The sequence below is a fragment of the Orycteropus afer genome, unplaced genomic scaffold (assembly GCF_000298275.1).
Source record: "Orycteropus afer afer isolate SDZICR_OR568_19922 unplaced genomic scaffold, OryAfe1.0 scaffold00100, whole genome shotgun sequence".
Classification (NCBI taxonomy): Eukaryota; Metazoa; Chordata; class Mammalia; order Tubulidentata; family Orycteropodidae; genus Orycteropus; species Orycteropus afer.
The window spans coordinates 4,946,739-4,964,730 of NW_006921687.1; the positions used below are offsets into that span (position 1 = coordinate 4,946,739).

The following is a 17,992-nucleotide window of genomic DNA, read 5'->3' on the forward strand; positions in this document are numbered from 1 at the left end:
TTGAGTATCTTTTTTCTGACCTTTGATTTTTACTCTATTTGTGTCTTTCTCTCTAAGGTGGGTCTTTTACAGACAGCATATTGATGGATTTTGTTTTCTTATCCAGTTTACAACTCTCTGCCTGTTGAGTGGCGCATTTAATCCATTGACATTCAGTGTAATTATCAACAAGTATGACTTTGTTAGTGTCATTTTGTTATGTGGTTTTTCATGGGGTTGCTCATTTCTTTGTTCCATATAATTTTCTGTACTGAGCTCATTTTGCTTATGAATCGTGTCATTACTGACTTCATTGCTATTGTTTTATTATTTGCTAAATATTTGTGCTTGTCCTCTTTTTTATTTTGGTATCATTTTTCTTTGATATCATTTTATTTTTATATCATTTTTCTTTAAGGTTACCCTGTGATTTATAATTTTCTTTCCAAGTTTAGAATTAGTCTGTTCTATCTTGCAATTGTCTTCACTTCCTCACCATTTTGAAGTTATGTAACTATACAAATTTTTCTATTTGATTTGCAGTTGTCCTCATTTGCCAATTGATGTCTCTGGTTCCCTGTTTACAGTCTTGCAGGCTTGTTTACTCTGGCTTGTTCTATAACTAGGTTGGTTTCTGGGTTATGTTATCATGTGTGTTAATGCTTGGTTATTGTTTGCTGGTTTGGTTCTCTGTCTAAAGGACTCTCGTTGGTGTCTCATGTAAGACTGGTCTGGCTTTACCAAATTTCTTTCATTTCTGCTTATCTGGAAATGTTCTAATTTGACCATCATATGTGAGGGACAATTTTGCCGGCTATATAATCCCTGGTTGGAAATTTTTTCTGTCAGGTTATATATATAATATATAACCAATAAAACCATCCATTGCCTTCTTGGATGCATGGTTTGCTGAAAAATCAGAGCTTAGTCTTATTGGTTGCCCTTTGTAGGTAACTTTCCATTTTTCCCATGCTGCTTTCATGACTCTTTGTCTTTGGTTTTGGTTAGTTTAATGATGATCAATCTTGGTGATTTTCTTTTGGGGTCTGTCCTGTTTGAGGTTGTTTGGACTTCTTGAATATTCTCGTTTGTCATCATATCAGGGAAATTCTCTTCCAACAAATCTGGCAGAATTTTCTCTGTGGTTTTATTTGTCTCTTCTTGTTCTGGAATTCCAATTACATGTAGGTTATTCCTTTTGATGGTATCCCACATGAACCTTAGGCTTTCTTCATTTTGTTTTGATCTTTTTTCCTAAGTGATCGCTTTACAAAGAAGTATTGAGGTATTTGTCTTCAATCTCACTAAGTCTGTCTTCCATTGATTTAGTTCTACTCCTTTGCCCATGCAATGTGTTATCTATTTCTGACAATTTAGTATTAACCTTCTGAATTTCTAAGTATAGATTTTGAATCATTTCTAATTTTTAATTTGTCATTTTGTTCTTGTATTGTCTTCCAAAATTGTTCTAGGGTTTTCTCTGTGTTTTCTTCAATTTTGTCAGTGTTTTCCTCAACCTTTCCCTCAATCCATTCAAAGTACCTAAACATAATTCTTTTGAATTCCTTATCAGGGAGGTCCAGTGCTGCTTCTTCCACAGAGATGTGTTTTGGGGCTGTGCTCTGGTCCCTTGTTCCTACTGCTTTATCTTGCTTTTTTGTGTGCACTGTGATGGTCTGTTCTTTCTATTGTAACGTTTTTGTGTTCATATTTAATTAGTGATTGGATGTTGGAGAGATTCATCCCAGATTTTCATTTTCTTTGTTTTGTTTGCACATATCTGAGTAAGCAGAATACTGTATTCCTCTATTCACTAGATGGCAGCACTTATGACCTCACCACTGTTTTCCTTTCCAGTCGTCAGCCTCCCATTGTCTGTACTGTCTTTGGCAAGGGGAACCCTTTCTTAGGTCCCTGGAATCTGAATGAGAATGCTGTCACTTTAAATATTCAAAATGGCCACCGCTCATAAGCATTCATAATGGCTGCACCCAGCCACCACTTGTAAACTTTCAAAATGGCTGCACCCTCTGGACAACCGAAACTTTAGTTTGTCTCCCTCTTTGCTGTTTCCTTTCAGTCATCAGGTACCTGAGTAGTCCATGTGGCCCTTGGTGAGTAGGGCCAATTTTTAGGTTAATTCTCAGGTCCTAACACCACTTGGAAACATTCAGGCTGTCTATGCCATCAGGGCAGTTGACAGTCTGCAGCTCCATTTTTCTCCTTACTCACTGTTTTCATTCAGCTTCTTCTGTTGTTGTGGTTGTTATGTGCCGTCAAGTTGGCCCCGACTCATAGCGACCTCTCCTTGGGTTTCCAAGGCAGTATCACTACAGAAGTAGATTGACCAACCTTCCTTCTGAGGAGTTGGTGTTTAATCCACTTCTATATCCTTCCATTCAAAGCTCAGGGTTCCAAGATTATCTTTTGTATCTGTGTCAACTGGTTTCTCTTTTCTTGGTTGAAGATGGTCTTTGTAGCTTATCTGACTATTTTGCCATCTTACCAGAAGTCCCCACCATCCTTGCTTCTAGGAGCATTCCAGCTGTATTTTTTCCAAGACAGATTTTCTTATTCTTCTGGCAGTCCACGGTATAGTCAATATTCTTTGCCAACACCATAATTTAAAGGCATCAATTCTTTCTGTCTTCCTTATTCACTGTTCAGTTTCTGTATACATATGAGGCAAACGAAAATACCTTGACTTAAGCCAGGCACACCTTACTTCTCAAGGAGGTATCTTTGCTTTATGATACTTTTTTTTTTTTGCAGCAGCAGCTGATTTGCCCAATAAAATATGTCATCTGATTTGCTAGCTGCTGCTTCCATGGGTGTTGATTGTGGATCCAAGTAAAATGAAATCCTTGACAACATCAATCTTTTCTCCATTTATCATAATTTTGCTAACTGATCCAGTTGTCAGGAGTTTGAGTGGAGATGTAATCCACACTGTAGGCTGTATTCTTTGATCTTCATCAGTGCTTCAAATCCTCTTCACTTTCAGCAAGCAAAGTCGTGTCATTTGCATATTACAGGTTGTTAATGAGTCTTCCTCCAATCCTGGTGTCATGTTCTTCATATAGTCCAGTTTCTCAAATTATCTGCTCAGTATATAGATTAAATAAGTGTGGTAAAAGGATACAACACTGAAGCACACCTTTCCTGACTTTAAACCATTCAGTATGCTGTTGTTCTATTCAAACCGTTGCCTCTTGGTCTATGTACAGGTTCCTCATGAGCACAGTTAAGTATTCTGCAATGTTATCCATAATTTGTTATGATCCACACTGTAGAATGCATTAGCATAGTCAATAAAACACAGGTAAATATCTTTCTGGTGTTCTTTGCTTTCAACCAGTATCCATCTGTCATCAGCAAAGATATCCTTCACTACATGCCCTCTTGTAAATCTTGATCGAATTTCTGGCAGTTCTCTGCTGATTCACTGCTGCAACCATTTTTTAATTATCTTCAGCAATAAACATTATTGTTAGTATTGTTCAGTAATTTTCACATTCTGTTGGATCACTTTTCTTTGGAATTGGCACAAATACGCATGTCTTCCAGCTGACTGGCCAGGTAGCTGTCTCCCAATTTCTTTGCATAGATGAGTGAGCACTTCCACCACTGCATCCGTTTCTTAAAACATCTCTGCCAATTCCTGGATCCTGGTTTTTGGCCAGTGCCTTCAGTGCAGCTTAGACTTCTTCCTTCAGTACCATCATTCTTGATCATATGCTACCTCCTATATGGTTAAACTTCAATCAATTCTTGTTGTAGAGTGACTCTGTGTATTCCTTTTGTTTTCTTTTGAAGCTTCCTGCATCATTTAGTGTTTTGCTTATAGACTCCATCAGTATTGCAAAGTGAGGCTTGAATGTTTTTTTTTTCCTATTCCTTCAGCTTGGGAAGTGCTGCGCATGTTCTTCCCTTTTGGTTTTCTAATTCCACGTCTCTGCACCTTTCATTAAAGTATTTGTCTTCTTGAGCTGCCTTCTAAAATCTTCTGTTCAGCTCTTTACTTCATCATCTCTTCTATTTGTTTTAGCCACTCCATGTTCAAAAGCAAATTGTTGTTGTTGTTATGTGCCATCGAGTTGGACCCGACTCATAGCGACCCCTCCTTGGGTTTCCGAGGCAGTATCACTACAGAAATACATTGCCCAACCTTCCTTCTAAGGAGTGGCTGGTGGGTTTGAACCGCCAGCCTTCTGGTTAGCAGTCAAGTACCTTAGATACTATGCTACCAGAGCTCCTAAAAGCAAATTAAGGCCTTTAAAAGCAAGCATCATTCTAGTGAAAAACAGATTATAAAGAAGACTGGTTGCAGTAATCCAGGTGAGATATGGTATCTATGAATTTGTACGACATGATAGGATTCTGCATACATTTGAGTCAATAAGATTTTTTGACAGAGGAAACAGGATGTGAGATAAAGAAATATCAAGAATGTCTCCAAACTTTTTGGCCTAAGCAACAGGTAGAATGAAGGTGCCATTTTGAGATGAGAAGAACTAAGGATTAAGTCTTGTTGAGGAAAGGTCAGAAATTTGGTGCCAGACATGTCAAATTTGAAATGCCCATTAGACACTGAAGTATATATATCAAGTTGTTGTTGTTGTTGTTATGTGCTGTCGAGTCAAACCCGACTCATAGCGACCCCTCCTTGGGTTTCCGAGGCAGTATCACTACGGAAGTAGGATTGCCCAAAGTAGGCAGTTGGATATATAAATCTGACTGTTGTCTGCATAGAGACAGTCATGTATTTAAAGCTATAATATTTGAGGAAATTATCAAGGGGTTATGCATATTTAGAAAATATAAGAGATCCAAGAACTAAGCTCTGGGTCACCCACTGTTTAGACATTGGGGAGATATGAAGAAACCAGCAAAAGAGGCTGAGAAGAAGTGGTCAGATAAGATTGGAAGTAAACTTGTAGGGTATGGTATATAAAGAAAGTATTTCAAGAGAGGCCTAGACTATGTTAAATATTGCTACAGATCAAGTGTAGTTGTAAAAGTAGCTATTATTCTCATATGAGATTAAAGAAGAACCACTTTTGTTCAGATGAAAACAAACAAAATTATCAAATCTACAATGAGTAACCATTATTTCTTACCTTGGTCATTCCTGGCAAATCCACAAGTGTCAGATTAACAACATTGGGTGAAAAAATTTTAAGATGAATTGGTTCAGGACTTACTCCCTAAAAATAAATTTTTAAATATTCTATGAAAAATCACATTAAATTTCAGTGAAATTATGAATTGTTAAAATAAACTTCATTTCAAGTACATAGACATTATCCCCATCCCCACCCCACCCCACCAAAAAAAAAACACCAGTTGCCGTCAAGCTGACTCTGACTCATAGCAAGCTCACTATATGTCAGAGTAGAACTATGCTCCACAGAGTTTTCAATGGCTGATTTTTTGAAAGTAACAGAAATTAAGTGTTTTTAAATATGAATTAAACCATCATCCCTAAAATATTTCAACAATTAAAACCTGATGAAACATACAGGAAGTAAGGGGCAGCCATATAGCAGATTATAATCCTATCCAAGGAGCTCTGGTAGCGTAGTGCCTAAGGCATTTGACTGCTAACCAAAAGGCTGGCAGTTCAAACCCACCAGCTACTCCTTGGAAGGAAGATGGGGCAATCTACTTCCATAGTGATACTGCCTCGGAAACCCAAGGAGGGGTCGCTATGAGTCAGGTCTGACTCCACGGCACATAACAACAACAAACAACAACAATCCTATCAAACTCTATACCATTAATATAAACAATTATCTTCCCTACATAATTTCATTCTTTTCTCTTAATTCTAAGCTGATACCATCTTTTTTTTTTTTTTAATTTTTATTGTGATTTGGGTGAAAGTTTACAGAGCAAATTCATTTTCCATACAGCAGTTCACATACACTTTGTCTCATGATACTGACTGCAGTTTCCCACAGTGCAACACCTTCCCTTCCACTTCCTCTTCACAGTTACCTCTTCCCTGTGTCCTTCCCTCCCATGCACTCCTGCCCCACAGAGCTGTTTCCCTGTGCATACACAGCCCTTCTATTTTCCCATGATTGATCTCTCCAAGGAGTGTGTCTACCTAATGTAAATGTTCAACTCACATGCTTGTCCTTTGTTTGGCTGGAAGCCAAAGGAGTGGGTTCAATTACAGACCTGAAGAGCAGCTACAGGCCATAGTGTCAAGGGTTCCACCAAGCTCTATCAGACCAGCAAACCTTGCCTCCCACTTTTCTTTTTATGATTTTGAGTTTTGTTCCACATTATTCTCCCACTCTATCCAGGATCTCCTACATAGATCTCCCTCTGAGTGGTTGAAAATGGTAGCCGGGTGCCATCTAGTTCTTCTGGTCTCATAGTTGTATAGGCTGAGGATCACATGGTGTACCAGTCTACCAGTCCCTTGGACTAATTGTTGCCATATATCTTTGGTTTTCTTCATTCTTCTTTGTTCTGGACAAGGAGAGACTCATTGTTGCATCTAGATGGCTGCTTGCAAGCTTTTAAGATCCCAGTCGCTACTCATCAAAGTAGGATGTGGAACAATATTTTTGTGTAGTATGTTAAGCCAATTGAACTTGATAGCTGACACTATTTCTTAAATATGCTTAATATACTTAGTGCTGAAAAAAAAATAACATACACCTCACTATCCAAATATATTAGGTTCCTATGTTCACAGAGAGAGGGAAAAATAAAGTTATCCAAATCACTTTGATCCCAAACTTTGAATATCAAATGTTAAGAGCATGTATAATAAGGAATTCGTCAGAATCTTCAGATCTCTAAATTCAAATAGTAAAATTTAGATAGGGAGAGAGATCTGTATTCTCTCTATTAGACTAAGATATCCCTTTGAGAAGAAGACATCCCTCACCTTTACCACCACCTTTCCAGAAGTTTTAGGATTAGGTATATTACATGTAGATGATATTTATAGATGTTCAGAACTTGTCTTTAAAATGTCCTCCCATCTGTGTTTCTACCTTATTAACCCACTTAATCTTCCATCATACCCACAGACAATTCTCATTTCCTGGGAAACTTTTGTGCACTATCCTTTACTGTGAGTTCCCTATACGCTTATATTTTCTGGATTATATTACTCTGAACTATTGCTCTATCTCAAATACTCCAGTGTTCTAAAGTCCTATGTCTATATTCTACATCCCTACCTAGGTTATATATTTCTCAGGATCTTTATTGCCATGTCATTCCCCTACCATATACAATGCAATATTTGGCTCTATATGGCAAAACATTCTTTGTACTCCTTTTTTCTCACTGAGCAGCCTTTCATTTCCTGGCAAATGCCTTTACAACTCCAATCTCATAAATACTTGAAGTCTTCAGGGCTTTATGTTAGGCATATGAAATAATTTACATATTCAGACATATAAAATTACTTGCATTAAGATCAGAGTATCACTTACTTCACACACATGATCTGGGAAAGATGAGGTATTCATGAGACACTGTAGAGCAATGTCTGCTAAGTAAGTAAACTATATCCTTGGTATTAATTGAAAACCTTGTAGGTATACAGCCTCATTCTTTCATGACATTCAGTTTTGTGAATCAAAACTCTTTCCTTTCTCAATCAATAGTCCCACTCTAAATTCTGGTACTATAAAATTACCACCAATAAATCCAGGAAGATCGTAAGAAAAACAGTCCAGACTGGCAGTATGATTAAGAATATCCCAGAAGCAAAAATTAACCCTAAAGACAAGCTAATCTAGTTACCTCCTACTTTTTCTAACTTCTATACAACAGTTCTTAGAAATTCAGGAAAGGATAGCAGTGGCAATAGCTTAATGGTTACCAGCCTAGAGTTAGTTCAATAATGAATAAACTGAGTCAATCACTAACACAGAAATAGGTTTCCTAAATAGGAATAAAGACTTAATGGGGTTCCAAAAATGCCTTTTATGTTGTTGTTATTGTTGTTTTTGTGGGTGGGGGGTGGTCAGGAAATAGGGTCAGGTTCCCAGTACAGAACCTTGCAGATACAAGAGCTCAACAGATACGTGTTAAATATCAATACTAGGTTAGGGTCCATCTTGTGAGATTAAGTCTATGGCTGTCACATGTGCCTCTGAAGAAAATACAAGAATGGCAGTAAAAACAAAGAGGAAGGGAGCAGAGAGAAAAGTAATAGGAATAAAGAGAGAAAAGAGATGTATTTAAGGGAGGCAGAGATAACACCTGGTGTCTAGAGAAATACTATCTTAGGTAGACAATTTATTTTAAATTCTAACAGTCTTAGAATATGAAGTAATTCCTTGTTAACTTACTACTTTTCATTTTTCTCTATTTACCTAATCGCAAGTAAGAAAAATAACTCTTCAAAATGCATATACTTCATAAATTATAACATGATCCTTGAGTCAGAGTACAATCAATCCATCAGGAAAATATATCTTATTATAACAGTATTAAGTACAATAATTATATAATAAAGTGGCATGTTTGTAACAAGATCAAGAATAAACATCTAAAGGATATATTTCACAGTATATAAAAGTTCTATGAAGCAAATAAGCAGGATTTCAAGTAAAAAAAATTTTTTTTATACTGGTGAAAATATTACATTTTTCCAATCAGATCTTTTAAAAGACCAGGATAATACAAATGGTTTTCTCAGCTACAAACCAAAAGGTTGGCAGTACGAAACCACCCAGTGGCAGAGAAACAGGTTATTTACTTCCACAAAAATTACAGTCATGAAAACACTGTGGAGCTCAGTTTTACTTTTTAACTTATAGGGTTACCAGGAGTTGGAGCTGAGTTGACAGCAACAGGTTTGTTTTTGAGTTTTCAGTTATACAAACGTCACATAAATAACATGCTCAATAATATACTTATTAATGATCATGCTTCCCATCTAAAGATGCCTACCTTATTATTTCCTGAAATTCTTTCTGTTTCATTTTCAATTTCCTGTCGAATTTCATCAAAATCTGTATAAAGCTAAAAATTGAGGAAAAAAACGTAATATTTAAAATGAAATAAAAAATTCTTGAGGAGGAGAGGGGTCCATAAACTTCAAAGATGTTAAGGATTTGCTCCAGATAATTAGCAAACAAAACCTATCATGTATTTTTCTGAGGCAGTGATTCATAGTTTTTGTGAGTTCTTCAAAGCTACCTGATGCCACAACAGTTAAGCATCTCTAAATTACACAGAATCAAGCTAAGAAACTAAATTATCAGCTACTTGCACACACATACATACAAAAAAAAATATTTTCAATATATTTCTTCATCAGATATTCTTGTGTGATTACCTTGTTTTTGGTGTGAAGAAATTTACCCCATTCTTCTGCTTCAACCCCTGGAAAAAGAAAAACTCATTTATTGGAAACTATGGAAATAACTTGTTATCTTTAGTTAGGGATTATAAAAGACAACATAGTAAGTTTTTATTTTTTCCTATTTTGCCATTAATTATGTATTCTAAGAACTATTAAATTATACATTTCACATTTTAAAAATTATATCACATAAGGGCAGTCCCTGGTTTGTGAATAAGATCCGTTCCTAACTGTGTCTTTAAATCTTTAAATGGAATTTGTAGTTGAGTCAGAATAGGTGTATACAGTTCTTATTTAGCCTCACTTTAATACAAGAAAAGGCTCAAAGCTTTTTCAATGATTTAAAAGCTGTACATGGACCAATAAGCAGCATCACGATAAATGTAGAAGTTTTCAAAGATTTCACATCACTTGGATCCACAATCAGCACCAATGGAAGCAGCAGTCAAGACATCAGACGACGCATTGGACTGGGCAAATCTGCTGCAAAAGACCTCTTTAAAGTGCTGAAGAGCAAAGATGTCTTTGTCTTCAAAGACCATATATGGTGAACCTAATCAAAGCCATGGTATTTTCAATAGCCTCAAATGCATGTGAAAGCTGGACAGTGAAAAAGGAAGACCAAAGAGTTGATGCTTTTCAGTTATAGTGTTAGTGAAGAATACTTAAAGTACCATAGACTGCTAGAATGAACAAATCTGTCCTGTAAGAAGTGCAGCCAGAATGCTCCTTAGGAGCAAGAACGGCCATACTTCGCCTCACCTACATTGGTCATGTTGTCAGAAAGGACCATTCCCTGAAGAAGGGTATCATGCTTGATAAAGTGGAGGGTCAGCAAAAAAGGTGAAGGCCCTCAATGAGATGGACTGACACACTGGCTACAACAATGGGTTCAGGTATAGCAAGTATTGTAAGGATGGCACATGACCGGGCAGTGTTTCATTCTGTTGTACATAGGGTGGCTATGAGTTGGTGCTGACTCAACAGGCAACTAATAACAACAGCAGCAAGTAAAGCTGACTATGATGAAGAATTTGTTGGGAGTAGAGGTTGGTTTAGTTTTAAAGTGAAAGAAAACTTGCATAACATTAAAGGGCCAGTAGGAGTTATTTGTAAGCAGTTGCTATTGTTGTTATGTGCCATTAAGTCAGATCTGACTCACAGGGACCCCTCCTTGGGTTTCCCAGGCAATATCACTATGAAAGTAGATTGCCCAACCTTCCTTCCGAGGAGTAGCTGGTGGGTTTTGACTGCCAGCCTTCTGGTTAGCAGTCAGGTGCCTTAGGCACTATGCTACCTGTTTGTAAGTAGAGTTGTTCTGTAAATCAGGACATTTATAACCCAGGGGACTGCCTGTATTTCAAAATAATGACTAACTTTGGGAAGAGGCACTCACAGGCTCTCCAATTATTTGAAATCTGGATTTCATGAATAAAATTGTTCACTTCTCTTCTCAGTTTGTAGGTAATCATATATTAAAAGGCACATTTTTAAAACATTGTACACATAAAAACTATTATCTGATAAAAGTACTCAATAAAGAAACCTATTTACACAAAAAGGCATATATAATAGATTTACACATAACTCGATTTAAAAAAATCTGTAATATCTGAATGAAACTACTGATTTTTCAAGTAAAGTAACTTTTTTTTGTTGTTTTGTTTCCTGTTACCTATAAAGTCATAATCTGTTGATCCTTAGCAGAGCTCTTAGTAACCCAAGGGCCAAGACTATGTCTTCCCTTGAAATTGGAAGTGGGAAAGAAATGAAATGGAGAAAAACAAATACATCCTGGCATATGTATAGTATGGAGTGTCCAGTTTCTAATTTTAGGTCTGTTACACCTGTACTTTGTTGGAGAAAACATATTTAGTGGATACACTGTGTGGTCTAAAACTTGGAAAGCAAGTTTTTCTTTTTCTTTTTTTTCCCCAGAGAAGCTAGAAGTGTTTAATTATAGGAAGATAATCTAACTTTGCCTCCCCCAAGCACAGCTATTTTGCTTTTGCTAAATTCAGAGAAGGTTTACATTTCTTAATGATTAAGCTTATTGAATAATGTGTATCAGCCACCTGAAGTCAAAGTAAACATAACTGTAAGATATTCCAGTATTTATTAAGAAAAAGGTAGTTCAGTTCTTTGGTGGAATAAAGATACATAAAACTGGACCTTTTTTGCAAGTAAAATGCTCACCTACTTGAAGCTTAGTACCTTCTTCCAAGAAGTCTCATTGGAGGACTTGAGTAATCTAGGTGAACAGAACTCACAGAGGCAGAATACTATACACCAAAGGTGCGTGTTTAATTTACCTTATATGAAAGAGGCTTGGCTTCACAAGCATGTTTTTAAAAGTAAAAATAAGATAAATAACATTTACCACCAAAGGATCTTGCATTTTGATGCAATGCCAAAAAAGATAACATGAACCACTAAAACCTGCAATCAATGTGGATAGGCAAATGAAAATGGAAGGAAAAAAAAATGCAGACAGCCTGTAAAAGTACAAAAGCACACATGCAGGCATGATAGAAAAAGGGCCAAATATAAATGGATAAAGGAAACCTTTAGAAAGGTGTCTTGAGTTTTTCCATGTAGCAGGGTCTGCAGTTAAAGAGAAACAGCACAGAATGATAAGTTTAGTGCTTATCACTAAAATTGTAAACTTTTTTTAAAAAAGTCAAATGTGCAGAAGCCTAAAGATAATTCAAATACATAAAACATTCAATTATTCAAAATTTATGTCTAGAATTAGAGGGATGTATATAATTTTCTAAAATGTGACATAAGCCAAGTATGTGTGCTATGATTTATTTATTAACATTTTTAGAAAGCTTTCCATTATAATTATGTCATCGTCAGTTTCTAATTCTGACACAAATGGATTAAAATTAATCCTATTAAAAAATTTTCCCTTAAATATTTGATAACCTACTACTGGAAAAGACAAATAGCCTGAAAAAAAAATCTACAAAATAAACTAGACCCATCTTTCACAGCCTTTTTAAAAAGTTAATAAAGTTAAATAAAATACTTGCCTTATTAGCTAAGACTGAGCTTTATAAGGGGTTATTTTCTTTGAAATATGTATTGAGTTTAACAGAACAAAACAGAAAGTAACTCTTCACCTTCATGAATTCAATCCAAAGGGAACCAATTGTTTATACTGTTCAAACCCCTGTGCAGAAAAATTAATCCTACCTTTTCCTTTGACTTGCACATATAATTCTACTTCCTTTGGGGGGCAATGGATTACTTTTAAAGAGCTCTGATAGCATAGTGGTAAAATCATTTAGCAGCTAACCAAAAGGCTGGAGGTTCAAAACTACTAGCTGCTCTATGGGAGAAAGATGGGGCAGTTTGCTTTCATAAAGATTTGTAGTCTTAGAAACTCTATGGGACAGTTCTACTCTGTCCTATAGGCAGCTATGAGTCAGAATCTACTCAATGGCAGTGGGTATTTTTTTTTTTTTCATTACTTTTACTAATAGATAGTTTAACTAAATAAGGGTAATAACTCAAATGACACCCATGATTTTAGGCGAATCCCATTATGCATATAACCAAAACCAAACCAAACCCCCTGCCATTGAGTCGATTCCAACTCATGGAACCCCCCATTGGGTTTCCAAGGCAATATCTTTACAGAAGTAGATTGCTCTGTCTTTCTTCCACAGAGTGACTGGTAGGATTGAATCACCAACCTTCTGGTTAGCAGTCAAATGCCTTAGGCACTGTATCACCTAAGCTCCTATTATGCATATATATTTGTATAAACAAAAACATGTTACATTAGTTCAACAAGTTTTCTCTCTCCAACATAAACTCTGATAAATTTCAAAATATCCACTGATGTTAACAATTATAATATATAGCACAATTTTGGTCTTTAATGAGCATGCCTCTTGTAGAATTTTGTCTAAGGAGGAAATCTGAGGAAAGCTTGATTTATTTCTTACATACATATGAAACATGATCAAGGAGTATAAAGTTTAAACTAAACTACCACCCCGCTACCCTAAAATAATTTGATGAATTTAACAGAATTTCACACTGACAGAAGTGCAAGTCAAGCACAGAAATTTTATACAAAAATCCCATAAATCTATATATTGACAACTCAATTATCCTACATAGCTAAGAGAAGAAAGTATCTCACATTAAGTAAATTTTTCTGATAATTAAATTATACATATTTAAACACTGAAGTATTTTATTTTAGCCAGTTTTGATGGACCTATATCTAAAATGGATGACACTTTTCCATGTCATTTTAGAATTCAATGTTCTTAAAATTAACCTATTATTGATAACTTGGGCCATTTTTACATAGCAAAGCCCTCAGGGGCTAAAAATCCCTATACAAAATGGTGAGAGACTGTTCCACTCCCCCAACACTCCCTTTTCTGAAGCTCTTCTTTCTCCTGTCTTGTAGTCTTTCTTCTCTCTTCCCACTATGTATTTATCTACTTCACTGTTTCTAATCTCCTCTGGGTTAGAATGACTTACTACAGGCTAGAATTATTCATTCCAAAGATAAAGAGGCTCTGATGAGGAACTAAGGAAGTATTTTAGAATAAAACACATTTAATACTCAAAATTTATGAACTGTATTTTGTGTTCTAGATAATCTGCTTAGTTACCATTTTCAGTTAGGGCTTTTGTTGTTGTTTTGATATGAAAAATAAGCACTAAGCTTGGGAGGGGGATATATATATATATATATATATATATATATATATATATATAAATAAAAGAGAGACACACATGTAAAGATAAACAAATTTACTGACCAACCACCAAGAAGAAATGTCAACAAAACAGTGGGGAGACAACGAAAGAGCTGAAATGTATACCCTTTTCTAGCAAGCAAAGTTTGTTTTATCTAAGGAAATAAATACCCACAGTTGCAAACAGTTTTCTGAAAGTTAGGATATCATCTGCCCTTTTCAAAATTACTAGAAAAAAGTGAAAAAGTTAAGAAAGAGATCTAGTACCATATAGTTTACGGTATTTGGTAAATTTGTTTGATGAAATCAGTTAGTGGGAATGAAATAAAATGCATGTATTATTCTAAATATTTAATGCTGAACCACAGATTAATCCAAAATGATTAAATTCAAGGTTCAGAATTTCAATAATAAAGATGTATTACAGAAATGCAAAGTAAGGCATAATATGCCAAGAAACTAACTAATGTAATTAATGCTTCTACATATCCTCTTGCTGTCTATCCACAAGTATTTTTTGTTAACATCTACAACTTCAGTAACTTGCTTCAGTAATTAACTTTCTAGAATCATAGTAGATGCTCAATACAAATGTAATTTTAAATTAAAAAATCAAGTCATCACCAATAACTCCTATAATAAATGAAAGAAAATGCTGATATAGAAATTAAAGTAACTTCATCAATACAATCATCTTAGATCAGAATACAGGAAGTACAATGAAACTGTATTGAAAAACAGATCTTTGCAGCTGAGAAACAAACATGTTACTCTGCTACAAATGTAATTTAATAATTAGAGCTATTTTACAGACTTTTACATATAAGAAAGTATGAGCCAAATAATGAACAGAACAGGAATATTAAACACACATTAATCTCATCAGACACTTCAAACTTCATTAATACATTTACGTATGAGTAATATTGGATACATATTTAATGTTGTTGTTGTTGTTATGTGCCGTCAAGTCGGACCCGACTCATAGCGACCCCACCTTGGGTTTCCAAGGCGGTATCACTACAGAAGTAGATTGCCCAACCTTCCTTCCAAGGAGTGGCTGGTGAGTTTGAACCTCCAGCCTTCTGGTTAGCAGTCAGGTACCTTAGGTACTATGCTACCAGAGCTCCCACATATTTTATACACAACTTTAATCTGCTGATACACACAGACATTTCTTAAAAATATATTCAGTTTAACAAAACAAAGAACTGCCTATAAAATAGGACAGTACTTATTTTTTTATTTTAATATTCCATTTTCCTATTCATATAATATATTTAAGAGAAATCTTCATAAGAGTTTAGCTTGAGACTAAGCCTGAACAGGGGTGGGGGATAGGGGTATGGATCTTAAAAAATAATGGGTCATAGGAGTTGGAATCAACTGGACAGCAGCTGGTTTGGTTTTTATATAGATAAGCCTCAGCAAGAGAATGATACATTTTTTTTTAATTCCTCATATAAATAAAACAAGGTGAAAATAAATGTTAGCCTTCTCCAGAAATGGTAAAACAATAAGGTGAGGTTAACATTGCTAAGCTGAAAAAGTCATTAAAGTTGGTGTTTTAAATGTTAGAAGTGCAGACACAAAAACTGGCTCCTGCTTACTGAATGTCTCACTGCATCTTCTAAAATTCATAAAAATAGCATTAACAACACTTTACCAAAGAGTTGAATTACCAAAAAATGGACAATTCCCATTAAATTCACTCATGATTCTTTAAAACAACAAAAATTACTTCTTTTACATGAGAAAAATGCATACTACTTCTCTTCACAGGACTTCTGATTTTGATACAGCTGCTAATTTCTAATTATCTAATCAGTTAATACCTGTTTAAGAACAGAACAAAAATAAATTGTAAAATAATTCTTATCCCAATTCTGAAATTTACCATTTTCTTCTCCTGTGGTTTTTCGTTTATCTTCTGGTGACACATGGACCAGCTGCAGAATGAGAGGTCTCCGAGTGACAATACCAGTACCTCTGGGAAGCAGGTCCCTCCCCACTAGGCTTTCTAGCACTGAGCTCTTTCCACTGCTCTAAAAACAGAATATACAAAAGCAATATGAGTTTCTTAGCAGATTTTTTTTTCTAAAAAAGCAACATACAAAGAAATTATTTTACCAGAAAAATTAGTGCAGAAACTTTTTAAATGAAAATGTGTTTAAATTTTCTATTGCATGATCTTTATTTCTTTAAAATAGGAATTCCAAAAGCAGAGAAAATAAAAACCTTACCTCAGTCCCACAATTTTCCTACCTTTTATGATATTCTCCCACCCAGGTTTTCAAAATGTATACAGTATTTGAAGTATAAAATCATGCCTATAATATGTAGACACTTCACTTTAAATGGGACAGTACTGTATGTATTTTTCTCTAAGCTGCTTTTATTTTCATTGTAACAGAGATATCATTCAATATCAATGTATTAACGTCTGTGTTTGATGATTAAATAGTAAATGTCCCTAACTGAAGATATTTAAATGGTTTTCAGTTTTAGCTATTAACAATGCTACAATGGACATGCTTATACATGTAACTTTACTGACTTATCCTATTATCTCATTAGATTTAATGTACACAAATGAAACTGCTGGGTTTAAAGAGCATACAGATTTTAAGCATTCATAGATACTGACAAACTGCACACTACAAAATGGCACCAAGGTATACCTCCAATAGTTTGTTACATGAGTTGACTCAGTATGCTGCATCTCCACCAGCCGTGGGCATTATCACCACTCTGGATCTTTGCCACTTAGATGAACACTGTGACAGCTCATTTAAATTTACATTTTTTTTCTTTTTAAATAAAAAAGCCAAGCATTCCTTTGATTAAGGGCTTTCTGTATTGATTCCTCAGTGACTTAATTATTCAGATGCTGGTGTTTCATATGTTTCTAATTTGTTTATAAAGCTCTTTATAAGTATTGCACAAGTCCAAACTGATATAAATAAATGAATTAATAAGTAAGTGGAGGGAATAAATAAATATCCCATACAGAAGAATTCCAAGTATTTTATGTGATACTCCATCCTCAAGGAGGACACAGGAACATAACTGCTGTGAATAGTGACTCCCTTCCAAAGAGGATAGTATAGAAATGGGGTAAAAGAGTAATACTTCACCAAGCTGATCTAGGTCAAACTCAACGGTGATAAGTCATGTTGATAGTACGTACTCTTGATCTGACGTGATAAAAAATGGCACTGTATCTCTGTGGCCCTCCTCCCACAAACTCATAACCCCAGCCTGATCTTGAGAAAAACATCTATAAATTCCACTAGAGGTGCATCCTACAAAGTATCTGACCATACACCTCAAAACTGTCAAGGTCATCAAAAAAAGATCATTAGAAAAAACAAAAATCTGAGAAACTTTCACAGCTAAAAGAAGTCTAAATGTAATGTTTTATTCTGGATGGGATTCTGGAAAGCAAATACGGCAGTAGGTTAAAAATTAAGGAAATTCCAATGAAGTATGGCTCTTCATTAATAATAATTATGTATCAATACTTGGTTCATTAACTGTTACAAATTACCATACTAATGTAAGATGTTAATGATAAGGAGAAACTGGGTATGGGGGTATATGTACTATCTTTTCAATTTTTCTATGAATCTAAAACTATTCCAAGAAATAAAGGTTATTTGGGAAAAAAATAGGAGCTGAAACATGGAACGTACATACACAAATATTATCTACTTCTAGGAGGAGGCACTTAAAGACTGACTCAACCAAAGAAAAAGAAAACTATTAAGGAGGGGAAGACAATGGAGGAGGAGTATTAAACACTAAAACTGGCATCAAGGCATACTATAACACAAAGTAACATGGTACCAAAATTTATGTTGTACAGCCAAAGTCGTACTTCCAAAAAACCCAAACCAAACTCACTGCCATTGAGTTGGATCCGACTCATGGCGAC

At 35.2% G+C, this 17,992-nt stretch overlaps 1 protein-coding gene across 1 annotated transcript in view; it reads right to left on the reverse strand.

Annotated features, from left to right (window-relative positions):
* The window catches only part of DNM1L (dynamin 1 like), a 74,752-nt gene that overhangs the window by 38,517 nt on the left and 18,243 nt on the right, over positions 1 to 17,992 (reverse strand). The window contains exons 2-6 of the mRNA XM_007943159.2: positions 15,953 to 16,100; positions 11,891 to 11,929; positions 9,299 to 9,345; positions 8,911 to 8,982; positions 5,100 to 5,186 (exon numbers count right to left, since the gene is read on the reverse strand). Coding sequence (XP_007941350.1) covers positions 5,100 to 5,186; positions 8,911 to 8,982; positions 9,299 to 9,345; positions 11,891 to 11,929; positions 15,953 to 16,100 — 393 coding nt within the window. The remainder of the gene's footprint in view (positions 1 to 5,099; positions 5,187 to 8,910; positions 8,983 to 9,298; positions 9,346 to 11,890; positions 11,930 to 15,952; positions 16,101 to 17,992) is intronic.